This window comes from Emys orbicularis, chromosome 13, assembly GCF_028017835.1.
Source record: "Emys orbicularis isolate rEmyOrb1 chromosome 13, rEmyOrb1.hap1, whole genome shotgun sequence".
In the NCBI taxonomy this organism is placed as follows: domain Eukaryota; kingdom Metazoa; phylum Chordata; order Testudines; family Emydidae; genus Emys; species Emys orbicularis.
This window is the reverse complement of record NC_088695.1, coordinates 36979028-37002378: the sequence shown is the minus strand read 5'-3', so window position 1 is coordinate 37002378 and position 23351 is coordinate 36979028. Positions and strand designations below refer to the sequence as shown.

Below are 23351 nucleotides of genomic sequence, written 5' to 3'. Positions count from 1 at the left end.
TCAGCTACGCTGTTCACGTAGCTGAAGTTGCGTATCTTAGGTACACACACACACACACACACACACACACCCCATAGTGTAGACCTAGCCTTATAGAGCTAGGCTCACTCCAGAGTCCTTTCAGTGGTTTTTCAGCCAGGCAGGCTGTGATCCCTTTTTCCTGAGGCCAGCCACGCTGCCAACTTGCCTCCTCAGTGGAGGATTCGGTGTCTCTCCCTGCAACCCCAGATATATCAAAACAGTCCTTTGAGCTTTATACGTAAGCTGGACACCCTCCCGCTCTGTGTTCCTTTCTGTAGATTCTGCCATCTCTTGTTGATTTTGCAATCTTGATTAGCTGGTGGCGACAACATGTGCTAATAGACTTCAATTGTGAGAGAGACAATGGCCAGAGTGCGAGATAAGCATCTACTCCCTGCCTACCAGAACCTGTCCCAGGCACGTCACCTCCTGGTGACCTGCCTTCAATTCAATGCTTTAGTTTCCAGTATAGACACATAGCTTCATAAATATTATCCATACAAAAAGAACAGGAGTACTTGTGGCAGCTTAGAGACTAACAAATTTATTTGAGTATAAGCTTTCGTCTCTAAGGTGCCACAAGTACTCCTGTTCTTTTTGCGGATACAGACTAACACGGCTGCTACTCTGAAACCTGTAATTATCGATACATACATTTAGCAGTGATTATGATGATTGGTGAGCTCTTGGCATAGACCTTACATTGCCACCCTTTGGTGAATTCTTGTACATGTACTTGACTCGGGATCCATGAAAAGCTCTGTGCCTCCCATGCCCTCTGCCAGTTAGCACAAGAGGTTCCTGAATCACAGAGGCTCTTTCTAAGAAGTGTATATTTTGTTCCACCTCCCCGCACCACGCTTCCTGGGTGCATTTCGTGACAGTGCTGCTGTTGAATTAACTCAATATATGCACGAAGCAGACAATGGCCAGGTTAATAGTATTCACAGATTATTACGAGCAGCTCCAAATCCGTCCGCCGCCGTGCGGCATTTGGGGGCAAGTGTCAACAGGCATGTCTACAGTCTGTTCCTCACTAAGACGCTGCTTCAGAAGCAGTTTTGATCTCCACATAAAGGCAGTGGAGGAAGGCTGTGGGATGGGGGACACTCTAAATCTCTGGGGAGCTGGATATTCTTTGTGTCTCCTGAGAAATGTTGTTTTACCACCTGTGTTGACTGCACCATACTTTAGCCTCTTCTCAAATTTTGCAGTCACTGAGAGTTTCCCCTAGTAGTTAGAGCAGGGACTTGGCATTGTTGGGACACCAGCGTTCAGTTGAAGACTCGCTGAGTTGCTCTAGGCCAGTGGTTCCCAAACTTTAACAACCTGTGAACCCCTTTCACTAAAATGTCAAGTCTCGCGAACTCCCTCCTAAAAATGAATATTTCCAGGGATTTTCTCCTTTACCTGAGTATAAATTATAAAATCAGTGATCTTGGAAATGTAAAATTTGTTTTTTATGACATGCTTATTACACACTATTTATTATTATTTCATTACAGTATTTTTATTACACTATGAAAATGGCAACACTTTTCCAAGATCTCACTTTCGTAGCTTATCACTTTGAATGAGACAAGGCTCCTATGTTTCATCAAGGAGTATCAGATGTGAAACAGCATGAAGGTATTTAAGAAGTCAACTCAGAGTTCCTCCTACACAAGCATTCAGGTCTTGAGCAGTCCAGGCAAACAACGCACGTTACAACAAAGCTTAAACTTGTTCTTCATAATAATTTTCAAAACAATACTAGCTGCCTATTTAATTTTAAAAACAGCAAAAAATATCCACCTCCCTTTCCATTTCTTATAAGGAGTCTTGAAGTTTAAATCTCCTCAGTGTGATAGATAGGCTTGCTTTGATCTGCTTAGCTCTTGGAAGTCCAGGGGCTCCAGGCTGCTGGCCCCTGGCTGTCCCAGGTGCCTAGGGACAGCTCTGTCTGCCATTAGGGAATTTTTTCCCGAGAACCCCTTGTAACGTTTCTCAAACCCCCAGGGGTTCACAAACCCCAGTTTGGGAACCTCTGCTCTAGGCAAGCCCCAAGCTGTCTGCCTTTTTTACCATCTGTAATGTGGCACCTACATTACCCAGGTGTTAAGTGTGACTAATGTGCTCTGAGATCCTCCAGGGAAAGCTGTTCCTTAACTGATTGTTCTGTTCTTGCTGAACTGCTGGTGGGTAGTTTCAGGACAGGTAATTGGTCTGTCTGGTTTGAAGGCCAGTGAAGCTTGATAGTCACTTCATCCTCCACCTCCTCCCCACCCTTGTCCCTCTCAGAGCTTTACTGTAAATATAACGCTGGTTTCAATAAACACAGACTTGGCTGTGACCCACATACCCACCAAGCTGGGCCACTAAATTCTGCTGTATCCAGCAGCGTGGCTATTGGCATGCAATAGAAAGGGAGTGGAGGACACTGTGGGGAGGGGAGGTTGAGCTTGAGCTTGGAGTGACACTGGAAAGTGATGTTTCTCCTTTAGCAGAGGTCTGACTGCACATGAGGAGTCTAATTCCAGGGATGGGCTTGCTTCAGCTCTTCAGAGATGTCTGGCAGATGGATCTCTTCTGGGCCACTGAATGTTGTGGGGCTATTCAGACTTTTGTCTGGTTTTAATAACTCTCAGGGGAAGTGGGTGCAAGCCAGGAGCTGGAAGTACCCTGTGGTACTTGTGTAGCACCATCACTGTGTCTGAGCACCTCCCACGTATTGAAAAGAGAAATAATTTTAACCTCTTGCTTCCCAGCAGATGGAGAAATAGCTTGACTAGGCAGTAGAGTACCTTGTTGTTTGTGTGTGTAAAGAGCTTGCTGAGGGAAACCCAAGTCAGGGGAATGAGTTTTGCCATTGGTTCTGAAAGGGGTGGTGTCAAGGCTGTATCCCTACTTTGAACTTTAGGGTACAAATGTAGGGGCCTGCATGAAAACTGCTAAGCTTATCTACCAGCTTAGCTCTGGTCCCGCTGCCACCATTCTCGATGGATTCCCTCCCTGGGAAGCCTTGAGAAACCTTTCACCAATTCCCTGGTGAATACAGATCCAAACCCCCTTTGGATCTTAAAACAAGGAGAAATCAATCAGGTTCTTAAAAAGAAGGCTTTTAATTAAAGCAAAAGGTAAAAATCATCTCTGCAAAATCAGTATGGAAAATAACTTTACAGGGTAATCAAACTTAAAGAGCTCAGAGGAATCCCCTCTGTCTTAGGTTCAAAGTATAGCAAACAAGATAAGCACTCTGGTAAAAGGTACATTTACAAGTTGAGAAAACAAAGTAAATCTAAGACGCCTTGCCTGGCTTTTACTTACAATTTTGAAATAAGAGAGACTTGTTTAGAAAGATGGGGAGAACCTGGATTGATGTCTGGTCCCTCTCAGTCCCAAGAGCGAACAACCCCTTAAACAAAGGACACACACAAAAGCCTTTCCCCCCCCAAGATTTGAAAGTATCTTGTCCCCTTATTGGTCCTTGGGGTCAGGTGTCAGCCAGGTTACCCGAGCTTCTTAACCCTTTACAGGTAAAAGGATTTGGAGTCTCTGGCTAGGAGGGATTCCATAGCACTGTACACAGGAGAGCTGTCACCCTTCCCTTTATAGTTATGACAGGTGGTTCCACAGTTCTGGTGGAAGGTAGCTAATGCAGGAGATCATGGCCATGGAGCGGGTGATACGCTCGCTCTCAAGGAGCAAGGGCTGATTCCATGAAGGGCTTTGGAGATGAGGCTAATGATGATGTGTTCGTGGTGACCTGTGGGCTGAGCAGACAGGCTGCTGCTCTGTGTCCTAGGAGTTTTTCAGGGTGCAGTTTCTAGACGTGAGTTAGTAATTAAATCTGGCTGTTCCATGGGTGGCTCTCTCTAGCCAGGTCTGCTTGATGGGATGGGATGCGATGCAAGCTCCTGGCTAGATGGGATGAAGTGGGTGTCTTGCTGTCCTGCCTACTTGGGCATCATCAAATAGCATTGAGTCCACACCGTGGGCTGAATTATCCAGAGCATCTGCCTGTAGATTGGACGTTGTTAGAGACAAGCTGAGAATGTCTCTGCAGCTAGAAGTAGAGCCAGAGAATCCGTCTGCCCTGTCAGGCATTGAGCCAGAAGCCCTTGTTGTTTTAGATGCTAAAACCCCATTCTCCCGGGAAACTAAATACGTTTCCTGGTGAAGTCGCACCTGACTGACTCGGAGGCCCCACGAGGGGGGAAATGGGCTCCAACGCTCATGCAGGAATTGCAGCAAGCTTGTGAGGCCAGCTGCTCTGTGCTCGCTGCCAGTGTGCCTCTCGGTGAAGGGAAGGTTTCTGAGTAACGCCTCTTAGTGCCACGGTGCAGCCTGTGGGGTTTCAGCCCTTCGGAGATATCCCGGGGTGAGGAGCAGGGTGGAAGGCAGGCTCTACTTCTCGGAGTAAGCATCTGGCATTGAGAGAAGGGCCAAGAACTGATCCAAGAGGGTCTGAGTTGCTGGGGTGGTGGGAAGTTGCCCTGCTGACACGGCTCCCTTGTTCTCTGATTTGATGGTGGAGGAAGGGTTCAGGACAATGGGGCGTTTAAGGTGGGAATCAGTAGAAACGGCACCTGAGAGTCTCTGATATGCCTCTCTGCGGGAGAAGCTGTCCAGGGAGATGAGTCCACAACTTGTATCTGTGTGTAGTCCGACACAGCACAGTCTGTTTCCCTTTACGGCTCATTCTGATACACTCAACACCTCCTGAGTCCCGGAAAGAAATCCGCTAAAGGGGGATTGTGCTTGTATGAAAGAGAGGGTGCGTGTGTGAACAGGGAGGGTCTGTCCTCTAAGCTCGGGCATTGGAAGGGGCTCCTGGGTACAGAACACTTTGATGTAGCCTCTGGCCTGACCTTGCTGTATGCTCGCCTGCCTGGCCATTTGAACAGCAGCGCAGAGCTGGGGTCTGAGTACGTTTGGGCAGCACTGGGAGTGCTTGAATCCCTCTCTAAAGAAATCCCCGTGCTCTGTAATCTGTTTGGCTTCAGTAACTGCAGCCGCCTGCCTTTCAAGGCCAGGTGGGCGTGTCGGTTCCTCCACCCTCATGTGGCAATTGCTTCTAAAGCAACACTGAGTCCTGCAACTGGAGGTGAACAGCCGGGTAATGAAATGTGAGTGCTGTCGGCCATCTGTGGGACAGGCCAGGGAAGGGAGGGCGCCCCCCCACCCCCCCTGGGAGAGGAAAGGGTGTTCATATAATACACCCTGCACTTCGTGTCTTCAAAGCACTTTATGAACACTTAATAGAAATTAGTACTCAACTCCTCTGTGACGCAACTAACTCCTGGGTCCGTTTTACAGACTAGGGATATGTTTACACTGCAAGGGAAGCCCAGGTGTAGTAGAACTCAAGTTAGCAGACCCTGGGTTTTTTAACCTAGGACTTGATTGTCTACACGCATTTGTAACACCTGTTGTTGAACCCTGGGTCCTAGCCTGGGGCTCCAGCATCTGCACTGTATGGGCCCAAGTCCAACCACCCGTTTCCCAGACTTCCTTGCACCCTCCTAAAATGTGGCCTCTTTAGCCCCTAGTTGATGGTGCAGTGTGGGAAAACTTGACTGTCTGGGAGACAAAAAAAGTCAGCCCGTGGGATTATGGAATGCTTTTGGTGGACTCCCAGAGCACGAGTCAGTGGGGCTGTCTACATTGCAAAGCAATAGGGCTTGAACCCTGGGTCCCGCTTTGACTCAGGCTCAGAACCTCCAACCCCGTGGGGTCCTATGACCTTGGGTCCAAGTCCTGAGCTAGGGCAATTTGTGTATAGAGGCAGGGGGATTAGGCTTGAGCCCGAGTTCAAACCCTGGGCTTACATCGCAGTGTAGACATACTGTAGGAGCTGGAGACACAAAGGCTGACTTTCCAGTGCTATGTACCTAGTTGATGGCAGGCAGGGCTAAGACTGGAATGCAGAGCTGTTGGCTCCCAGTCCTGTGAGACCATATTGCTTCCGGACGGGTGCCAAAGCAGGCCTGGGCTGAGTCTCTGATCTTGGGTGGGTGGCAGGAGGCAGGGTAAGTGACTACTAACCACCGCTTTCATGTGCGTTCCTTCCCGGCAGAAAGAGCTGCGGCCTCGTCTCTGTCCGATGAAGAAGGGCCCTAACGGCTACGGATTCAACCTCCACAGTGACAAAACCAAGCCGGGGCAGTACGTCCGGGCCGTGGATCCAGACTCGCCGGCTGAATCATCAGGGCTACGTCCGCAAGACCGCATCATTGAGGTACGTTCAGGAGGCAGGGGCAGTGCAGCTAGGGGAGGAGGAGAGAATGAGTGGTGAAGCATGGGAACATCTGACGAGGTCGCAGAGGGCAGTGCATGGGAGGGGCCTCTGTCGGATGCCAGGGGGATGGAGATCGGCAATGTCATGAAGATGCTGCATTCCACATCTTGCACCCACGAGCGTAGTCATCTGAACTGGGCCCAGACTCCTCCTCTGGGGTTAGTAACGTGGGAAGCTTATCCTCTTCCTGTGCAAAGTAAGGAAAACTCAAGTCTTGCAGTCCATTCGCTTGGGGCCTGTTTTTATCCATCAAGAAATGAGTAGTTAGAATCAGCCTCTGCAGTGTGACTTTGTCTATGATTGGAGTCCTGATGCTGGCCCAGTCATCTTATAGTCACAACCAAAGTCGGTGGGACGGTCACACCCACCCACCTACCTCTCCCTCACATGTTGTCTGTGGCCAGGACATTAACAGGAATCCCTTCACTGCTGTCTGTAGGAGGATGAATCTGCAGTGGATCCTGTCTGACAGCTCTGCTTTCTAGGGCATGGTACACTGAGCATGTCCAGGCCCTGATACGTGTGCCAGGAGATGGCAGAGGCGATTTCCTGGCCTCTTTAGTTAGTGTGTAGGAGCCCGTGTGGCAGCTGTCCCCCAGCCTGTGTGTACACAATGCCTCATGCGCTTGCCACAGGTCTGTTGCCCAACCTGTGTGCATATGCTGCTCTGCGCTCCTGGCAGCTTTGCTGTGTAGTCCTGCACTAATCACTTAGAGAAAATCTGATTTTAATGAGGTTTTGCTGGCTGCTCTGCTAATCCCCGAAAGGCTAGCTCTGGGGACCTGCAGGGGCTCGAGGGTGGCGGCGCTCTGGCTACCATCCATCCCCGGACAACCAATAACAAGCCCTTTTCCAGGCTACCCCACCTTCCTAGTACTGGATGTGCCATTGGGAATGCCCTCCACAGAGCTCTCCAAAGACTTCCTGCCCTGGTCTCTAAGCCACTTCCCCTGTCTTCAGGCCATTCCCGGGTGAAAGTCTCTGCGGCACTGTTCTGACTCAGCCTGCTGGAATCTCACCAGGGCATTGATGGGACAATCACCACCAAGTCACTCCAGCCTTTCCGCCTCCCCCAGCATGACTTAACCTGCCAGCCGCTCGCTTGGAGCACAGGTTAAATGTTCATGGTGGGACATGCTGCCCTTGAGTCAGCTGTGAGGCTGTATCAGTTCGTTCCGTTAAAAAGCCGTTGTCTCCAGCTGGTCAAATCCTTTTGTCCTATCCTAGCAACCCAAGTCCTCGTGCTCCCTGTACAAGGAGGGGCTGTGAGATGGTGAATTACGGGTTAGCCTTGCTCCCCACAGTCAAGTGTGCACTGTTGTAGAGTAGTGGGGTGCGGGCGGGGAGGAGATAAGTGTGGATTTCGTGTGAACATCTTCTGGGCTTGGGAAGCAGCATGTGGGCTGAGCCACTAGTCTGAAGTTCCCGAATGCAGTGTAAGGCCAATAGGAAGGGACTAGATCAGGTTTTTGAGGTATGCTAGTGACCACTACCTCTTGGTCCAGAGACCCCTCTTTCCTTCCTGGGGTTTCCATCTCAGTCTAAAAGCACTGTAGTGTCTCATAGTGATTTAGTTGGTGTAGGTCCTGCTTTGAGCAGGGGATTGGACTAGATGATCTCCTGAGGTCTCTTCCAGCCCTCATCTTCTATGATTCCTGACTAGAGCCTGGTCTACACTAGAAACTTTTGCTGGTATAACAGTGTTGGTTAGAGGTGTGATTTATGTACGTATGTGACATTTCCGTACCAGCAAAAGCCCTAGTGTAGATGCAGCTATACTCGTATCAAAGTGCTTTTGCTGGGATGGGTTATTTTGCTCACCAAACTGATACAAGCTACAGTGGCAAAAAAGCACTCTCTGGCTGGTATCAGCTATGTCTACACAAGGTGGGTTTGATGGGATAGCTTGTTGGCAAACTTTTTCTAGTGTGGACGTAGCCTCGGTTGCTTTTCCGCTGCAGGCATTCTTCCGTGTCCCTAAGTTATAATACAGAGGAATGGGACTTACGAAAAGCCTCTGTACTCAGAGAGCCTGGACTTTCGCTCCTGCCATCAGCTTCAAGTCTGATCAGCTGCAGCCACAGCACAGCTGTGTAGGAAGGAGCACGGGTCAGCTGAGTTAATGTAGTCAATGTCCTATTCAGAAATGAGGCGCGCAGCTCAGAGCTGGTAATGCTGAGGAGCGGTCCAGTGGTTGCTTAGGTCAGGCTCAGAGAGACGTGTGCAAAACAGGAAACGTTCATAAGAGAGTCTGAAATGTGACTAAGTTGCAAGACTACAGAGCCCCGATCTTTGTGTCAAACTCCAGATCTGATCTCTGTGGCACAGCCAGCTCTTCTTCCAGACCCGCTCTTCTTCCTGGGCAGGTTTTGGCAAAGGTGTCATTGGAACCCATTCCTCCTCCATCATTGCTACATGCACTTGTAAATTGGGCTGAATGCTTAGGGCTTCCGCACCTCCCATAGGGCCAGCCAGAATATTTTTGTGGTGACTTGTCTGAGGGCAGCCTGGATCCCAAGCATGGCAGTCAGATAAGAGAGTTGGTCACAGAGTCTTTCTGAAGTGTAGGATTTGGGTGGAACAGGCCAACGGGAGCTGAGAGAGGAATGTCACAACATAGGTGAAGCATCCGTTCCTCTTGTCACGTGGGGACTGTCGCCTGTCCAGGCTAGGGGTCCGGCTGTTCCGAGCTGCTGGACAACAAGAGTCTGACGTAGGCAAGAGTGAATGTGTCTATTGCTTGGGGGCGGGGGGTGCTCACAATGTACAGCCCTGCAGTAGCCTGCCTGTTCCCGTACCAGCCCGGTAGCAACTGAATGGGATAATAGTCAGCATGTGACTGGTATCAGCATTTCTGTCTAACCCGCAGCCAGCCTTGTAATTCAGTACAAATCTCCTTCTTTCACGGTCTTTCCTCTAACTCTGCCCATTTCCCTTCGGCAGGTGAATGGACAGTGCATGGAAGGGAAGCAGCACTCTGACGTGGTGACGGCTATCAAAGCTGGGGGAGATGAGACCAAGCTGCTGGTGGTGGATAGCTTAACAGATGAGTTCTTCAAGAAGTGCAAAGTCGTTCCCTCTGAGGAGCACTTGACAGGTGACAGGGTAGCAGCTGCGGTGCTGGGGCTTGTGTGTGGTGCTGGGGAGGGGTGGGTTTTACCTAGACAAGGCCACAAGGTTCTCTGCAAACAGATGGCTTAAGGCGGGAGATGGAGGCTGGGAACAGAAGGCTTCCTGCTTATGGGTGGTTTCATTTCCTGTCCAAAATGAGAGAGGGTAGAGATCTGTCCTGGTGAGGCGTGACCTCTGTAGCATCTCCACGCAGCCCTTGGTGCTGACTGCTTGTGGCCTCTCTTCCTAATCCACAGCACGTAATTAGTTTCCAAGGTGCGCTCTGGTTCACCAGCTCCGTGGGAAGCTGGGAAGAAAAGTCGCCAAGACTTAACCCCGAAGGGACGTGACGTAGCTTGCACTGGTGTCAGGCTTTGATTTGGCTGCATTTCTGCCTGCAAAGCTGGAAACTACCTTGCAAGCCAAAGGCCTTGCTGGCTTCCTTGGCATCTTATATGCCAGTGGGGAACGATCTGGCACTGTCGGCCCGGTTCCCCTGCACTCGGTCACCCCGCTCCCTGACTGTACGGGCGTCTGTCCGGGGTTGTCTGAATTTTATAGCTGAAATGGTTAAACTTTGACAGGGTTTATGAGAGGAGGGGCCCAATTTCTTTCTCTTCCGGATCAGAGTGCAGGCCATGTCAAGAGCATGACTGGCCGCTCTAGCTCATGGTCCATGCCCTCCCATTATCCTAGAGACCAGTGGAACACACTCCCCTCCGAAGATTTACACTGGACTTGGTGCTTCAGTAACTGTATCAAAAAAATGTAATTCTACCACTGGGGAGGTTTAAGGGCAAAAGCTTGAGGGCCCAGCTGTCCCTGCCACAAGCCACCTCTTCTAGAACATGTGAGGGTCTTGGCTTGAACCCCCTGACTGCATGAGAGCTAGGGAGTCTGCAAGGAGGGCCTCAGCATCTGGCAAGGCTAATAACCACCAAACAAAATAGCAGCCTAGTGTTAATTGGGCCCTGGTGACCAGCCTAAAGAGCTTTCTATCGGGCCTAAAGAATTCTTGTTTCAATAGTTGGATTTCCTCTAGCAGCACGGAACTCTAGGATGCCAAACAAGAGTGGAAGCTGGCCAGACTGTGCGAGAGGCAGGAGGGACTAACACTGCAGCAGTTCCAATGGCTGGAGTAGGCCCGGGTTAGGCAATTCTGTGTCCCCCTCAGTCTGCCAGCAACTGCCAGGGGAGAGCTGGGTTTTGCTGGGTGCTAGATGCTTGGTTAAGGGCGGGAAATGCTTGCTGAGGATCTGAGCTCACGTTCTGGAGAACTAGGTTCTTTTCCACTCCTGACCCAGGATTTGGTTGTGTGGGGGGGGGGAGGGTCTGCAGCAGAAAATCCAGCACTTCACCACCAGACTCTGAAGATCTGGGTCCAGTGTGGCTCAAAAACCCCTAAGCAAACAAGCGATTCTGTTTTTTTTGTTTAGCTTGAAACATGCCCCTGGTATATTTACTCTCTAAATCCAAACCCGGCCTCTGAGGAAGGATAAATCTTGCTTAGTAGCAGAGAAGAACTGCATGACCACCTGGGCCAGCGGCGCTAAGGGGTTCACAACAGTAGAATCCAGTGCTTGGCTCTGAGGGAAAAGGTCAGTTTGCTGAGCAGACGTTGACATGAGTCTAATGAGCCAGCCGGAAACCTCAGGAGCTAGATACAGGTGTCTGCCATTTATATCTCTGAGCCTCTACCACCGCCTGTGGGCTGGTCTCACTTCAAGCCCTTGTTCTGCTGGAGAGGAGGAAGTGAATGGCACCTCCTAGGCCACACTTGCTGTGACTCTTTTTATGTGCTTCCTGGGGGGGAAGCAGGAAGCTCTCTAGAATCTCTTAATTAATCCTGTTAACCTCCTTCTTCCCCACCAAAATAGCCCGGCCCTGCGGGTGAGTCTGTACCGAGATGTTCTAAGTGGCCCCTCAGAATAGCATCACCCAGGACAGATGCTCAGCTTGGGTTCCCTGCCTTGCCTGGGGAGCCTTGAGATTCTTACTGGGGCAGATCTAAGGGAGGTTAGGAGAGTGGTGCTTTCTGTGGCATAGGATCTCTTTAAAGTGGGGGGTGGGCTGGGCAAGGATGGCTTGAAGAAAATCCCCTCCTCCACTCTCCTTGCCTCCGTCCTGGTGTCTGGCTGCAGGCGGTTATGTCTTATCTTCTTTTGCTCCAGGAGTTTCCCATGAGCTTTCCTGCCACTTGAGTTCTTCATGCAATAACACTTTGACAGGGCCTGCTGTCCAGTGGCTAGAGCAGGGGCCAGGGCTGCTGGGTTCTGTTCCTGGGTCTGCCACTGTCTTGTTGCATGGCCTTGGGAAAGTCACTTTACCTCGGCACCTTAGCTTATCCACCAGTGAAGTGGGTCTCGTAAGGGGTGTTGGGAAGTGCTGAGATGGAAGATGCCTCTAGGGGCACACATCCGGGTCTACATCAGCAGCCACCTCCTTGGGTTCATTGCACTGGTCACTTGTTCCCAGTAACATAGACTCGGGATGTAACCCTGCAGCGGAGGCTCTGGCCGTAGGGGACTGCGAGGATGTGGTTTTCCCCACCACAGCCCCTGTTCTCAGTGTTTCTACAGCCTGCAGCTGAGCACGGGGCTCAGCCATGGTTTAGTGTGGGTTTGAGAAGGTCGGTTTTAACCCTCTGCGCACGCACCCGGGCTAGGAGACGAGTCCTTGTCTTCGCTGCACAAAGGGCGTTTGGGCGGGGAGGTCGCAACAAGATAACTGACACGCGGTGGTTATCCTGCCGCAAAATCCTAGTGCAGACAAGTCCTTGCCATGAGGTCGTCAGGTGAGGTCAATGCTCTGCTCCCTGCCTGTGGTTCACCTCCCCTCGCTGCATCGCAGTGAGAACTACAGAGCCTCGTCTCCACTAGGGTTTCCCGGCGTTCGTTATCCTGCGGTAAAAACGCTCCTTTTTCGGCGGGGAAGACGCAGCAGGTCCGGGTGCAGTGGCAGATAGAGGGGCTGGATCTTCTCAATGGCAAACGGCGGCTTTGTCCATGGCTGGAGAGGGGGGGAGGGGGAGCCAGCAGTCCTGTGGATGTTGGCTCCTTGGTTGCCTAGCAATCTGGCTTTGGGGGCTTTCTTGCTGCTTTTCTCTCTGGGAAACTGAACTTCCCATAGTAAAGGGGAGAGGAGACACCGCGGGAGGCGGGAGCCAGCCTATTTACTCCAGGCAGAAAGATCTGAGTGCCCAGCGGGAGGAATGAAAGGTCTGCCCTGCGCCCACGGCGGGTGAATGCAATAATAATGGGGTTCCGCTTTAAGCAGTGGCTGGTGCTTTAAGATTCTGGGGTGTCTTCAGAGGTGCTTTTTTGTCTAGCTTCCTCCTGGTCTGTGGCAGTTCTGTAGAACCGTTTCCAGCTTCACTTGAGGGGGTGAATTTGCTCCCATCCCGTAGTGGCAAATGTCACTAAATCTGAGAGCTGGGAATCTTTGGCTGCCATTAAGAGTAAATATGAGCTGGTTTTCCGCCACATGCCCTGCCCCCCAGGACTAACCTCTGATCACAAAAGGATCTGCTCTCTCATGCCAGCAGTAAGGAAGTGAACGGCCATTGGATCTTTCTGGGTAACTGGGAGTGGCACGCTGGGCAGCTGCTGATCTGGCACAGGGAGGCTGCAGAGTGGCATTCCCTTTCTCTGCCTTTTGGATCCCTCCTCCACTCCAAAGGGGTAATTTTATGAGGAGTGATGTGGGTCTGACTTGACTCTGCCAGTACAAAGGCAGTCTCAGTGCCAGCCAAGCGAAAGCATTGTCTGCAGGGTGGCACAGCCTGCCTTACCCCTAGCTCTGTGCCTTTGGGGTGCAGTGCATGGGCAGAGCTGGGAGGCCGCTGGATAAGCAGCCCCGCATTTACAATGATGCCCGGATCCCAGTGCCTGGATGTAAGGACAAATAAAGGCAGTGGGTGCTGGTTAAGAGAGGATTTTGCAGGCTCTTTGTAACTGCATGTCTGTGTCTTATCCCCCAGGTCCCTTGCCAGAGCCAGTTGCCAACGGCGAAGTAGAGAAGGTAAAGATCCTGCCAAGTCTCAACTTTTATAGATGGCATCGAAATGCCACGTTTGCTGCCTGCCGTGCTGTCACTGCAGCATGCACGCCCCCTCCTCCCTGTCGCTTTGCCCCACCCCGAAGCTGAGTGGCTCTTGGAGCCTGTCACATTCCCAGCTTGTGTTCCAGGGCAGCGCTGACCTTTGCAAAGGAAGGGAGAACTTCACTATCGGCCACCGAACACATTAAGACAGGCCATCTCTGCCTGGCTCCACCCCTTCCCAGGGAAGAGAATGGCCCTTTCTTTAGGAAGGGGCTGGACTCCAAAGGCCTCGTTACTTCCAGTCTGGTTTGGAAAAACAAAACCTCATTAACCGTGGTGCAGAAAGGAAGGCGTTGGCTCATTAGAGCCTGCTGGGAAATCTTAATATACATCAGGGAAAGGAGGGAGGGGAGACAAGACAGGCTGCTGTTTCAGACTAGGGCACAATGCCATGGGTGAGGAATAGGCAAATCTTGCCAATGGGATCGCTCCATCGGGCTTACTGACTAACTGGTGGTGCCAGTGCGTGGAGACAGCCCGGATATTGGAGAGGGGCCAGGGATCAAGGACGGATTCCTCCACCTGGATCCTTTTCCAAGTCTAGATGAGCTGTTTCATGTAGGTGTAGAAGCTGGGGTGGGAAGGACTGAACATATGAGTCCCACAGCTGTTATGATGGGAACATCGGCACTGTTGCCAAGTTGGGTCTGGGCGATAGGGGGACCGTAGCTTTTCTCCCTCCCCCACCTCCCCAATGGCTGCATCTGTGGCTTGACAACCTTACTGGGCTCTCCTCTGGTGCACTCCCTGCCCTAAAGAACCTCCAGGTGTTCGCTGCACCCACACTCACCTGGGCCTTGTTTGCCTGGGGCCTGGCCTACACACCGTGTGTGGACCTGTTCGTTTCAGTTAGGGCTGGGACTTTCCTACCGACGTGGCTCTAGCGGCATGCCTCTGAGTGTGGACACGGTTCTACTAGGATAAAAGTGCAGAACGGGCAGGAACAAGCTAGAACTACGAAAGCCCAGTAGAACTGTGTCCACACTGGGGGGCTGTGCCGCTTTGAAGGAGAGTGTGTAGGAGTAGCTCTCCAGTGCAGAGAATGGATCTTGTACCCTTGGGGCACTAAGTAACAATGCTTAGACCCTAGCCCTGGAGCTGCGATGTGGCCGGTTGCTCTGGACGGCGGGAGAAGGGAAGGGGTCTCCACGTGCCCTCTCTCTCCCCCCTGGCCTGTACAACGCTAAGGCCAGAGCTTGAGGCAGCACAGCTGCTGTGTTTAATCCTGCCCAGCTCCGAACAGGAAGCACTGAAGCCTGTCCAGAAGATGCTTATTAATCTGCAGCCTGTCAGCAGCTTATGTGCTCGGAAGAAGGATTTCCCAGACCCCCCACTTACTGGTCCCGCCGAGGGAGGAGCTAATTGGCATTAACGTCACTCCGCTCTGCGGGGAGTCGCACGGACCTTCTGGACATATAAGAGATGTGGTTTGCATCTCCCTGCCCTCCCCAGGAAAGCGCTTCGTTCCCTGCAGTCCGTGGTGGGGCCCTGAGCCTTCCTGGAGAGCATCTTGCTTTTAGTGAGATTCCAGTCCATGCTGGCAGGCGGGCGGTGTTAAGGGGAGTTCTGGCGTTTGGGCTAATCCTGCCCTGGGGTTTCAATCTGCCTTCCCTTCTGGCTCCTGCTAAATGGAGTTGAGCAGCTGTTAGCCCCTCTGATCCCCTGAGGAATGCAAAGCCAGGGGGGAGGGGTGGAGTACAAGTTCTGGAAGTAGGGCTTCTCGGCCATAGAAATCTCCAGGGCCCTGACCTCTCATGCAGGGCAAGTGCCTCAACTTCTTAGAGAAGCAGGAGAGCTAGCAGAATCTGCAGATGAGATTTGGGGCTCTGCATTAAAAATTACCAATTCGTCTGCCTCTGCATTGCCCATTGCACCCACCTTGGGTGCCCCTGCCCTCTCAGATCCACCCATGGCCCTGCCTGTGTAAGGCACCGCCAGCACAGGGTACTTCTGAATCCACTGGCCATTGACTGGTTCACAGCAGTTGTTCTTTTCCTGGATAAGGTCAATCTCTAGATGTTTTTCGTGCACAGGCTGTTTCAAGAGGGTAGCATTTGGAACCGGCCCTGCCATCTGCTGGCAGGCATTATGAAACCTTCCTCTCAATGTGACTTCAGTGTGAGTTTCCCTCTCCTATAGGGGAGCCGCTGCACAGAGGGGAGAGGTGGTAGGAATGGCTGGGGAAAAGGCCTGCCCCTCTGGCTGGGGGAGGTGGCAGGTCAAGGTCTCACTTGGTGTCGTTTCTTTCAGGAGGACAGCAGAGAGCAGCGGCCAGAGTCCGTGTCTGAAAGTCCATCAAGCCCCGAGCCAATGGCGGTGTCCCCCTCTTGGAAAGAGACCTACAACGAGGTATGGCAGCTGCCTGCTCGGCAGGGCTTTGGGTTGCACCTGGGGGACAACTGGCTGATTTGAAGCAGAAGTGAGGAGGGGGGTAGGATTTACCTCCTTGGCTGGCAGGGAGGGAGGAAGTTGGGGAGCCAGCCCCTTCCTGGTGCATGGGAAGAGACCTTTGCCTTGGAGACTCATCACTTCTCCTTGATGGAACAGCAGGAACCCTGGTGTGTAGCAATGGGCTCATCCCCTTCTCTGACCAGGCCTGGCAAAGCATCACCTATGCCAGAGAACAGTCTTGCACAGAAGGCTGTCTCTCTTTTTAGACTCTTAAATAAAAGTGGGCTGATTTCCAAAGGGGCTGAGTGCAGGCCGCTCCCCTTGAAACCAGGAGAGCGGCACGTACTCAGCACCTCTCTAGATCAGGCGGCTCCTCCCTAGACACCGGGGGCCGTTCAGAAGGTAATTGTAGGTAATCCGGTCTGCAAACGGTGGCTTAATGAAATAGCTTGGGCTTGAGGCAAGGGGAGAAGACCCAGGATAGTGAGGGATAGAGGCAGACCATCTGCTCGAGTGGGTGAGATCAGGGTGAAATGCTCGAACGCTCACTGTGCCTGTCGCTCACCTTTGCAGTCTGACTCGCAAGAGAAGGAGGAGAAGCGAAACTCCACGCCAGATCCACTCCTGGACCTCAACGTTCCCCTGGCTGTGGCCAAGGAGCGCGCGCACCAGAAACGCACCAGCAAGAGGGCGCCGCAGATGGACTGGAGCAAGAAAAACGAACTGTTCAGCAATCTCTGAAAAGCCCCCCGGCAGAGGAGAGGAGAGGTAGCAAACTCTCCAGCGTCTGGCCCAAATCTCCACCAGCATCTCGCTTTCTTCCCAGTCTCCAGTTTCGCTAGGGATCGGAGTCCTTTCCCCTACACTTGGATTGCACAATTTGGTTTTCTCTACTGTAATCTAATCTAAAGGGAAAAAAGCACAATGGCTCCTTTTGTGAGTTTCCAGAGCAGTGTTAACATTCAGAGAACGACAAGATGTTTTTGTGTGTCTCAATAGCTTAGGGTTCATGTGTGGTAAGGAGTTGGACCATTCCACGGGCCCAAATCAAACCCCTATGTGTTTGCAGTGGGCACTGTGGGACACCTTTCATTCTCTCACTGGCTTTTTACTGAAAGCTTAAATCCATGTAAATGCAGGGAAGACATTCAGCAGTGACGTGGGATTTTGAGTGCCTGACTTGAGACCCCTTAAAGATGCCTGATTTGATGCTCGGCTCTTAAAGGAGCTTGGATATATTTTCAGGTGTCTCTAGCTGAGCACCCAAAATCACTAGACATATCTGAATATCTCAGCCTTAGGCTTCAGCTTTTAAGCTTCAGTTTGGCCAAGAACCAAACAACATTCCTTCCAAGAGTTACTATTTGTTTAGGGTGGGTTTTTTTGTTGTTTTTACCTCTGACCTGGGGCTTCCATCTACAATGATCCACCCCCATCAAATCCCCTGTTCTGAAGGTACCCAGAGGGCACTGCAGTTGAATCAGTTTAACCGAGCACTTGTGTGAATGCCATGAAACCGGTGTCCTGAACACGCCTCACTGAACCATTTGTCCCAGGCCAACTGGAAGCGAACTTTCAAAGGATCTAGCTCCCTAGGGCAGCTGAGGCCTGAGACCAGAAGGGCTTCCCTTGCCATGTTATACCCATGGGGTTTGTTCCTGCAGGGGAGGGCTGTTTGGACCAAGCACAATGACCGATAACTGCAAGCAGGAATCTCCTTCGATGTCTGGCCAAACCGATTAGGGTTTTGAATACTGAAATGTATAATGTAAAGGTTTTTAAATAGACTCTGTCCATTTTCTGAAATGAGATGTTTCCAATCACACTGATTTTTAAGGGGGGGGAAGGGCAGGGGAAAAGATTTATTCTGTGGCGATTTTTTTCCCCTGTGGATGTTTTATTTCCGTGTTTGCGATCGAGGTATTGTACTGTCAAGCTCAAGAGAAATGCTCTTTACCGGGAAAAAAATCCCTCCTGACTTTGTGTGTTCATTGGATGGCTAAATCCTTCTAAAGCTGTCCGCCTGGGGGCTCTGAGCAATCCCCTGATTTAGCACCTCGGCTGCACTGTGGAGAGAGGACGTGATCGGGTAACTGCCAATGGCTGCTTACAGTGAACGTGTTTCAGCACCTCCACCGAGCAGCCTTTGTCCAGGAACAACCCTCTGGGAACTGCCCTAACATGCTGCCCCACTGCGCTAGTGCATTGTGGGAAAAATCTGGGCAGCGCTCCTGTGCTGGCTCAGCTAGTGGTGCAATGCATTTTGGGATAGCCTCCTGCCCGGAGGCGGTACTGGCTTACCTGGCTTGGCAGGCACAGGTGGGCAGGCCTTCTCTCACAACAGAAGGGGCAGTATTAAAACTCTGCCACAGCCCGGCTCCTGAATGTGTACCCACCCATGTTAAGTGGGAGCAGCAGTCAATCCTATATGAGCTCATAACAATGCTGTAGTGTAGATGGGACCCTGGGGCAGGGGGAATTGCACGTCAGGAAATGTCTGCTAGTGCGGTTTGCGTGCCTAAAGTGCTGCCTGTGCAGTGGTCCTGCTTGGGGTAGGGATAAAGGCCAGCAGCCCTACCCTGCCCCTTATTTTCAGAGTAAGAATAATTGCCGCTGGTGTGGCTCTGTTTAAGCCCCTCCCTCCGTCAGAGCATGGGAAATTCCAAGCCTGCTGAAACTGGTGGTTTAAAGGTTTCCGGTGCATTTGGATGGTGGCACTTTGCAATGTAGTGATGCATTCTGGGCCAACTGGCCTGGTTCTGGAACCTAGCGGGTGGGGAGGGAGAAGAGAGGGATCGGCTGGACCCTCTGGGTCAATGTCTCTGGATTATTAAAATGCTCTAATCCCTGCTGCTCGGGGGGGTGGGGTGGGAGGAGGTGCCCGTGAGACTGCTGTGAGTACCAGCTGTAGTCAGCTAGGGCTGTTGCTGGAAAGGATTCCCAGGGTAGGGACAGCAAGCTTGAGGGACTGTCTTATCTCCGTGTTTACTGACCTGATCCGAGGGCAGCAGCAACCCCTAAACTCTCTGCGAAAATAAACCAGCTGCTCTGCAGTCCGTCACCATTTCACAAGACCATGCACGTTCCAAAACAATCCCAAGTGGCCCAGGCCGGTAAACATCAGAGCCTCTCTCAAATGGCAGAGGGGAAGGGGTTAACAGATGAACACGGGACTGCTCCTGGGTTGGGGTGGGGTGAGGTTGGAGCAGGCTGTCACAGATTTCCCTCCCCTCTGGTAAGGATGTGATGGGAGTGAGCGGGAGACTGCTTGGGTGAATTCCAGGACTTGACCTAGCAAATCGCTAAGGTGTGTGCGCCTGACCTACACTGGAGCATGCAGGTAAGTGAGGAGCTGCTGGCTGTGGAGAAGAGGAGCCTGAGATGGGACTGGGAAAGGAACAAGAGGGAGGAAGCATGGAAGAAAGGTCTACTCCATACATCAGAGACGCCCATGGCGCTGTAACAGCGTTTGGTGGGCAGGTGCAGACCGGAGGCTGGGAAGAAGGGCAGGGGCAAACCAATGCTTGAGGGCCTCCTTAAGGAGAAGCAGTTGCTGGAGGCAGGTAGGGTATGCAGATTTCTAAGGGAGTGGGTGACTTGTTTCCACTCCCAGATGTGTAGGAGATGGGCCTGTCTTGTGCTTGTTGATGAGCAATGGCATTAAGACGCTAAAGGAGGAAAACTACAGTAAGCGAGAGGAAGGCGGTAGCTGCAGAACAGTGATGCCTAAAAGTGAGGGCAATAGTGGGTAAACTTAAAGGACTGGCAAGTGCCATGTCCCTTCTTATGTGGCTTGTTCTCATAGCATATAGCCTCCTACTGCTACTGGTGAGTGGAGTTGCTTCTTTAGCTCCTGGCCAGAGAAGTCCTTTGGCTGAAGATCCTGGGTTCTATCCCTGGTGGAGGTGATTATTTGGAATCGAAGTCAATGGTTCTTGACTGGGAGAATAAGATTAAAATCAAGGTGAGAGCCAAACAGAGTAGTAGAGCTATGATCAGAGTGCTCCACCCCTGCCCCTGATTATAACAGGACAATGGTTTGTGCAGTGTCATAACACCATCTCTACTAAACCAGAGAGCAGCCGCTGTAGAAGATGATCTGCTACAGAAACTTTACTCTGACTCCAGTGCCCGCCTCAGTGGTGTAATGACTTTACTAGGAAAGCAGAACTAGCACCGTGTTATAAACAACAATATTGTGGATATGGTGGCGATAATGCGGAGTCTGTACTCTGTGAACAGCGAGACATCACTTAGAGGCTTGTAGTGGAGGAAATAGGCCTTGGAGGGGAAGGTGTCCAGTGAAGTGCTCCTAGAGCCTGGCTGCGGATAGAGATTGTTCCAGGGCTGCCACCTTGTGGCTTGGGCTTAGCAGCAAAATCGGTGTTGGCAGCACTATTTATATGTGTGCACAATGCTGAGTAGCTTAAGTGGGTTAAACAGATAAGTCCTTAGCCTGCAGAATGTACAGTTGAAAGGCGTGGGTGAGTACAATGCAAAACAAACCCGGACGGCAGTCTGGTCATAACTGCAACATCTCACGTGGCAGGACTATTTCTCTAAAGCACTAGAAACTTTCTAGGGCTCAACTATAGTAGAACCTCAGGGTAACGGTCAACCACACACCTCATTTGGAACTGGAAGCATGCAATCAGGCAGCAGCAGAGACCAAAAAAGAGAGCAAGCAAATGCAATACAGTACTGTTATAAACTACTAAAAATAAAGGGAAAGTTTAAAAAAAAAAAAAAGTAATGTTTCTGTGCTTGTTTCATTTAAATTAAGATGGTTAATTATTTTAAATTATTTTTTAATTATTTCATTTAAATTAAGACTTTTTTTCTTCTGCGTTGTAAAGTTTCAAGCTGTATTAACTCAATGGTCAGTTGTAAACTTTTGACAGAACCACCAGACCGTTTTGTTCAGAGTTGCCAACACCTCGGGAACGGAGGTTGTTCGTAACTCTGAGGTTCTACTGTACAATGATGATTGCCCTCCCCCAGCTCTTGCATTCGTGGTTGGTGGTGGAATCCTACAAAGCAGGATCTCCTCCATCCCCTTTCGCTGAGTTCTAATGTGTCTGCTGGTTGGTCGGCTGTAAGGGGACCTCACGCCCAGGTGTTCAGAGAACGGCAACCTCAAGGAATTGGGGGTGTTCTCTAAATGGGCTGCTGCTCCTGCCCACGTTGAGAACTCCACCTTTTCACTGTGCTTCAGAAGCAAAATGGTGGAATTTCATGTGATGCAATTGTGATTGAACAATACCCAAGTGCCAAAAACTCTGTTGCTTGATTAAGAACCTATTACCCTCCAACAAAAAATATGAATCGTCCAACGGTGCCACAGCTGAGAACTTAATGGAGAATTTCCTGACTTTCTGATGTTTTTGTTTTTCGCACCAATCTTCTTTCTGCCCACTGGGCCATGTGGGTGTGAAGACATCTGTCTTGGCCCTTGTCTTTCTGACCCATTGATGAGATTGCGTAGAGAGCCCCTATCTTCCCCTCCCTCACACACCAGTTGTATGGGCCACCAGTAGCTAAATTCCATGTGTTTGAATAAATATGCTATTGCCCAGTGGACAGCAGCTAATGAAATAACCTATTGTGTTGGAGGGTGCAGTGTTAAAGATGGTGTTGGAACTTAACGGTGGAAAAATGGCTTGACTCTCACCTGCATGTTAGATTCTCCACTGTTGCATGGTTGGTAAATTTGCAATATCCTGGGCTGGGGGAGATGAGCTGCAGATGGCTTGATAGGTGAGTCTGGCATGCTACAGTAGCTGGAGCTTTCAGAGGACTCAGGAGAAAGTTGGGTGAGTATCTCTGGTTCATGCTTTTGGCCCAGAACTGCAGGTTTAGCTAGTCTTACAAAAGCATCGGTGCACATTTTTCAAAGGTGCAGGTTACGTTTAAGTGGGTGGGTGAACAAAGCTTATTAAGGTGAAGGAAACCCAACAGTCAGAGAGGAAGTTAAAGCAGGGTGTTATTTCTAGCCAGAGCTTTACAAACACTTAACTGACACTGGCAGTGTCCCAAAAGGGAAAACAGACTAAGGTGCAATCAGAGCTAGTTATAGTCCTGGGCAAAGATCCTTTCCTGCCTTAAAATGACTGGCCCTTTTTTGAGGAGCTACCTCTGGGGCCGACAGCTACCATTGACCAGGACTGAGGGGGGAGAGGCTAGAGAGAGGGCTATCTACACACCTGCGAATAAGGAAGTGTCATTTACCCCTTCATGTAACGCATGAACCAGGGGTCACCCAGTGAAATCAATAGGTAGCAGTTTTAAACTAAAAGGAAGCATTTCTTCACCCAACACACAGTCAATCTGTGGAACTCACTGCCAGGGCTCTTGTGGATAAGAGGAGGGGGCAGAGACATTTGAACGTCCATGTTCATTAACATTTGATAGAAAAACAGGGCAAAAATTCCATGGACATGCCCTCCCATTCTTCACCCTGCTCTGATTTGAGGCTTCCTGACAGCTTTAGCCTAGCTGAGTGCCAGAGAAATGAAATACTCCTGGTGTGTGAATGCCAGCGGAGGGTTATTTCAGTAACCTTCTAGGGAGCGGCTGGGGAGAGGAGCAAGTGTACGATGCAAGCAAACAGCCAGAGTAATCTGCAGGGCAGAATACGTGCCTCCCTCTGAGCCATTCGGGGAATCCAGACAGATAATGGAAACACTTTAGAAATCTGGAGCACCCTGCAAACACGGCATTGACCAGAAGTGGGGTTGGCTTGTAATATTAGCCGGGCCGCACAGGTCTTCATTCTGCCGGTAAATTCTAATGAAGTGAACTGAGAAGCAGGCTCAGACATCCACACCTTCCTGAGGTAGGCCCTGCAGTCCACAGCCGTGTGCCCTTTCCTCCGCTGCAATACCCCTGCCCTCATACCCACAGATCCAGGCCTGGAATTTTAGCTGCCTACATTTGAACCCAGGACCTCAGGCAAGAGCCATGCCCCAGGGCTGTGCGGCCCAGCTCCAAGGATGATGATTTCCCCCTGAGCCTGGATCTTTTATCTGTCCCCAGAGGCTGCTTGCAACAGCATCCCAAAAGACCCAGAGGCGAGGCCCACTGTGCCACAATGGACAAGAACAAGGGCCCACTGGTTAAACAAGTGTCATTCTCAGTAAGGAGCCGCTAGGTCGGAAATAGAGGCACGGATGACTGGGGGCATCCACAAATAAGCAGCAGCCCTGGGAGAAAAGCCTATTTTGTTTGTAGAAGCTTTGCAAGGAGTCAGGTCATGGCTGCAGAGGGCAATACCCTCCCCCCTGGGAAATGACACGCTCTGACTTTGCTGAGCTAGTGACCAGTGGAAGTAGAGTCTGCTGAGGGTAGGTAGATGTTGCTCAAGACCTCAGATTTCATAGATCATATTTCCATACACGGAGCAAATCTCTCCATTCAGATCTTCTCTCCACACCTCCCGGCTTCGGCA

At 51.0% G+C, this 23351-nt stretch overlaps 1 protein-coding gene across 1 annotated transcript in view; it reads left to right on the top strand.

The window, feature by feature from the left end:
• Positions 1–16724, top strand: part of NHERF1 (NHERF family PDZ scaffold protein 1) — a 39064-nt gene extending 22340 nt beyond the window's left edge. Inside the window, exons 2-6 of the mRNA XM_065415607.1 lie at positions 6080–6241; positions 9245–9398; positions 13392–13432; positions 15764–15862; positions 16478–16724. Of these exons, the coding sequence (XP_065271679.1) occupies positions 6080–6241; positions 9245–9398; positions 13392–13432; positions 15764–15862; positions 16478–16645 (624 nt within the window). The 3' untranslated portion in view covers positions 16646–16724. The remainder of the gene's footprint in view (positions 1–6079; positions 6242–9244; positions 9399–13391; positions 13433–15763; positions 15863–16477) is intronic.
• Positions 16725–23351: the final 6627 nt, after the last annotated feature.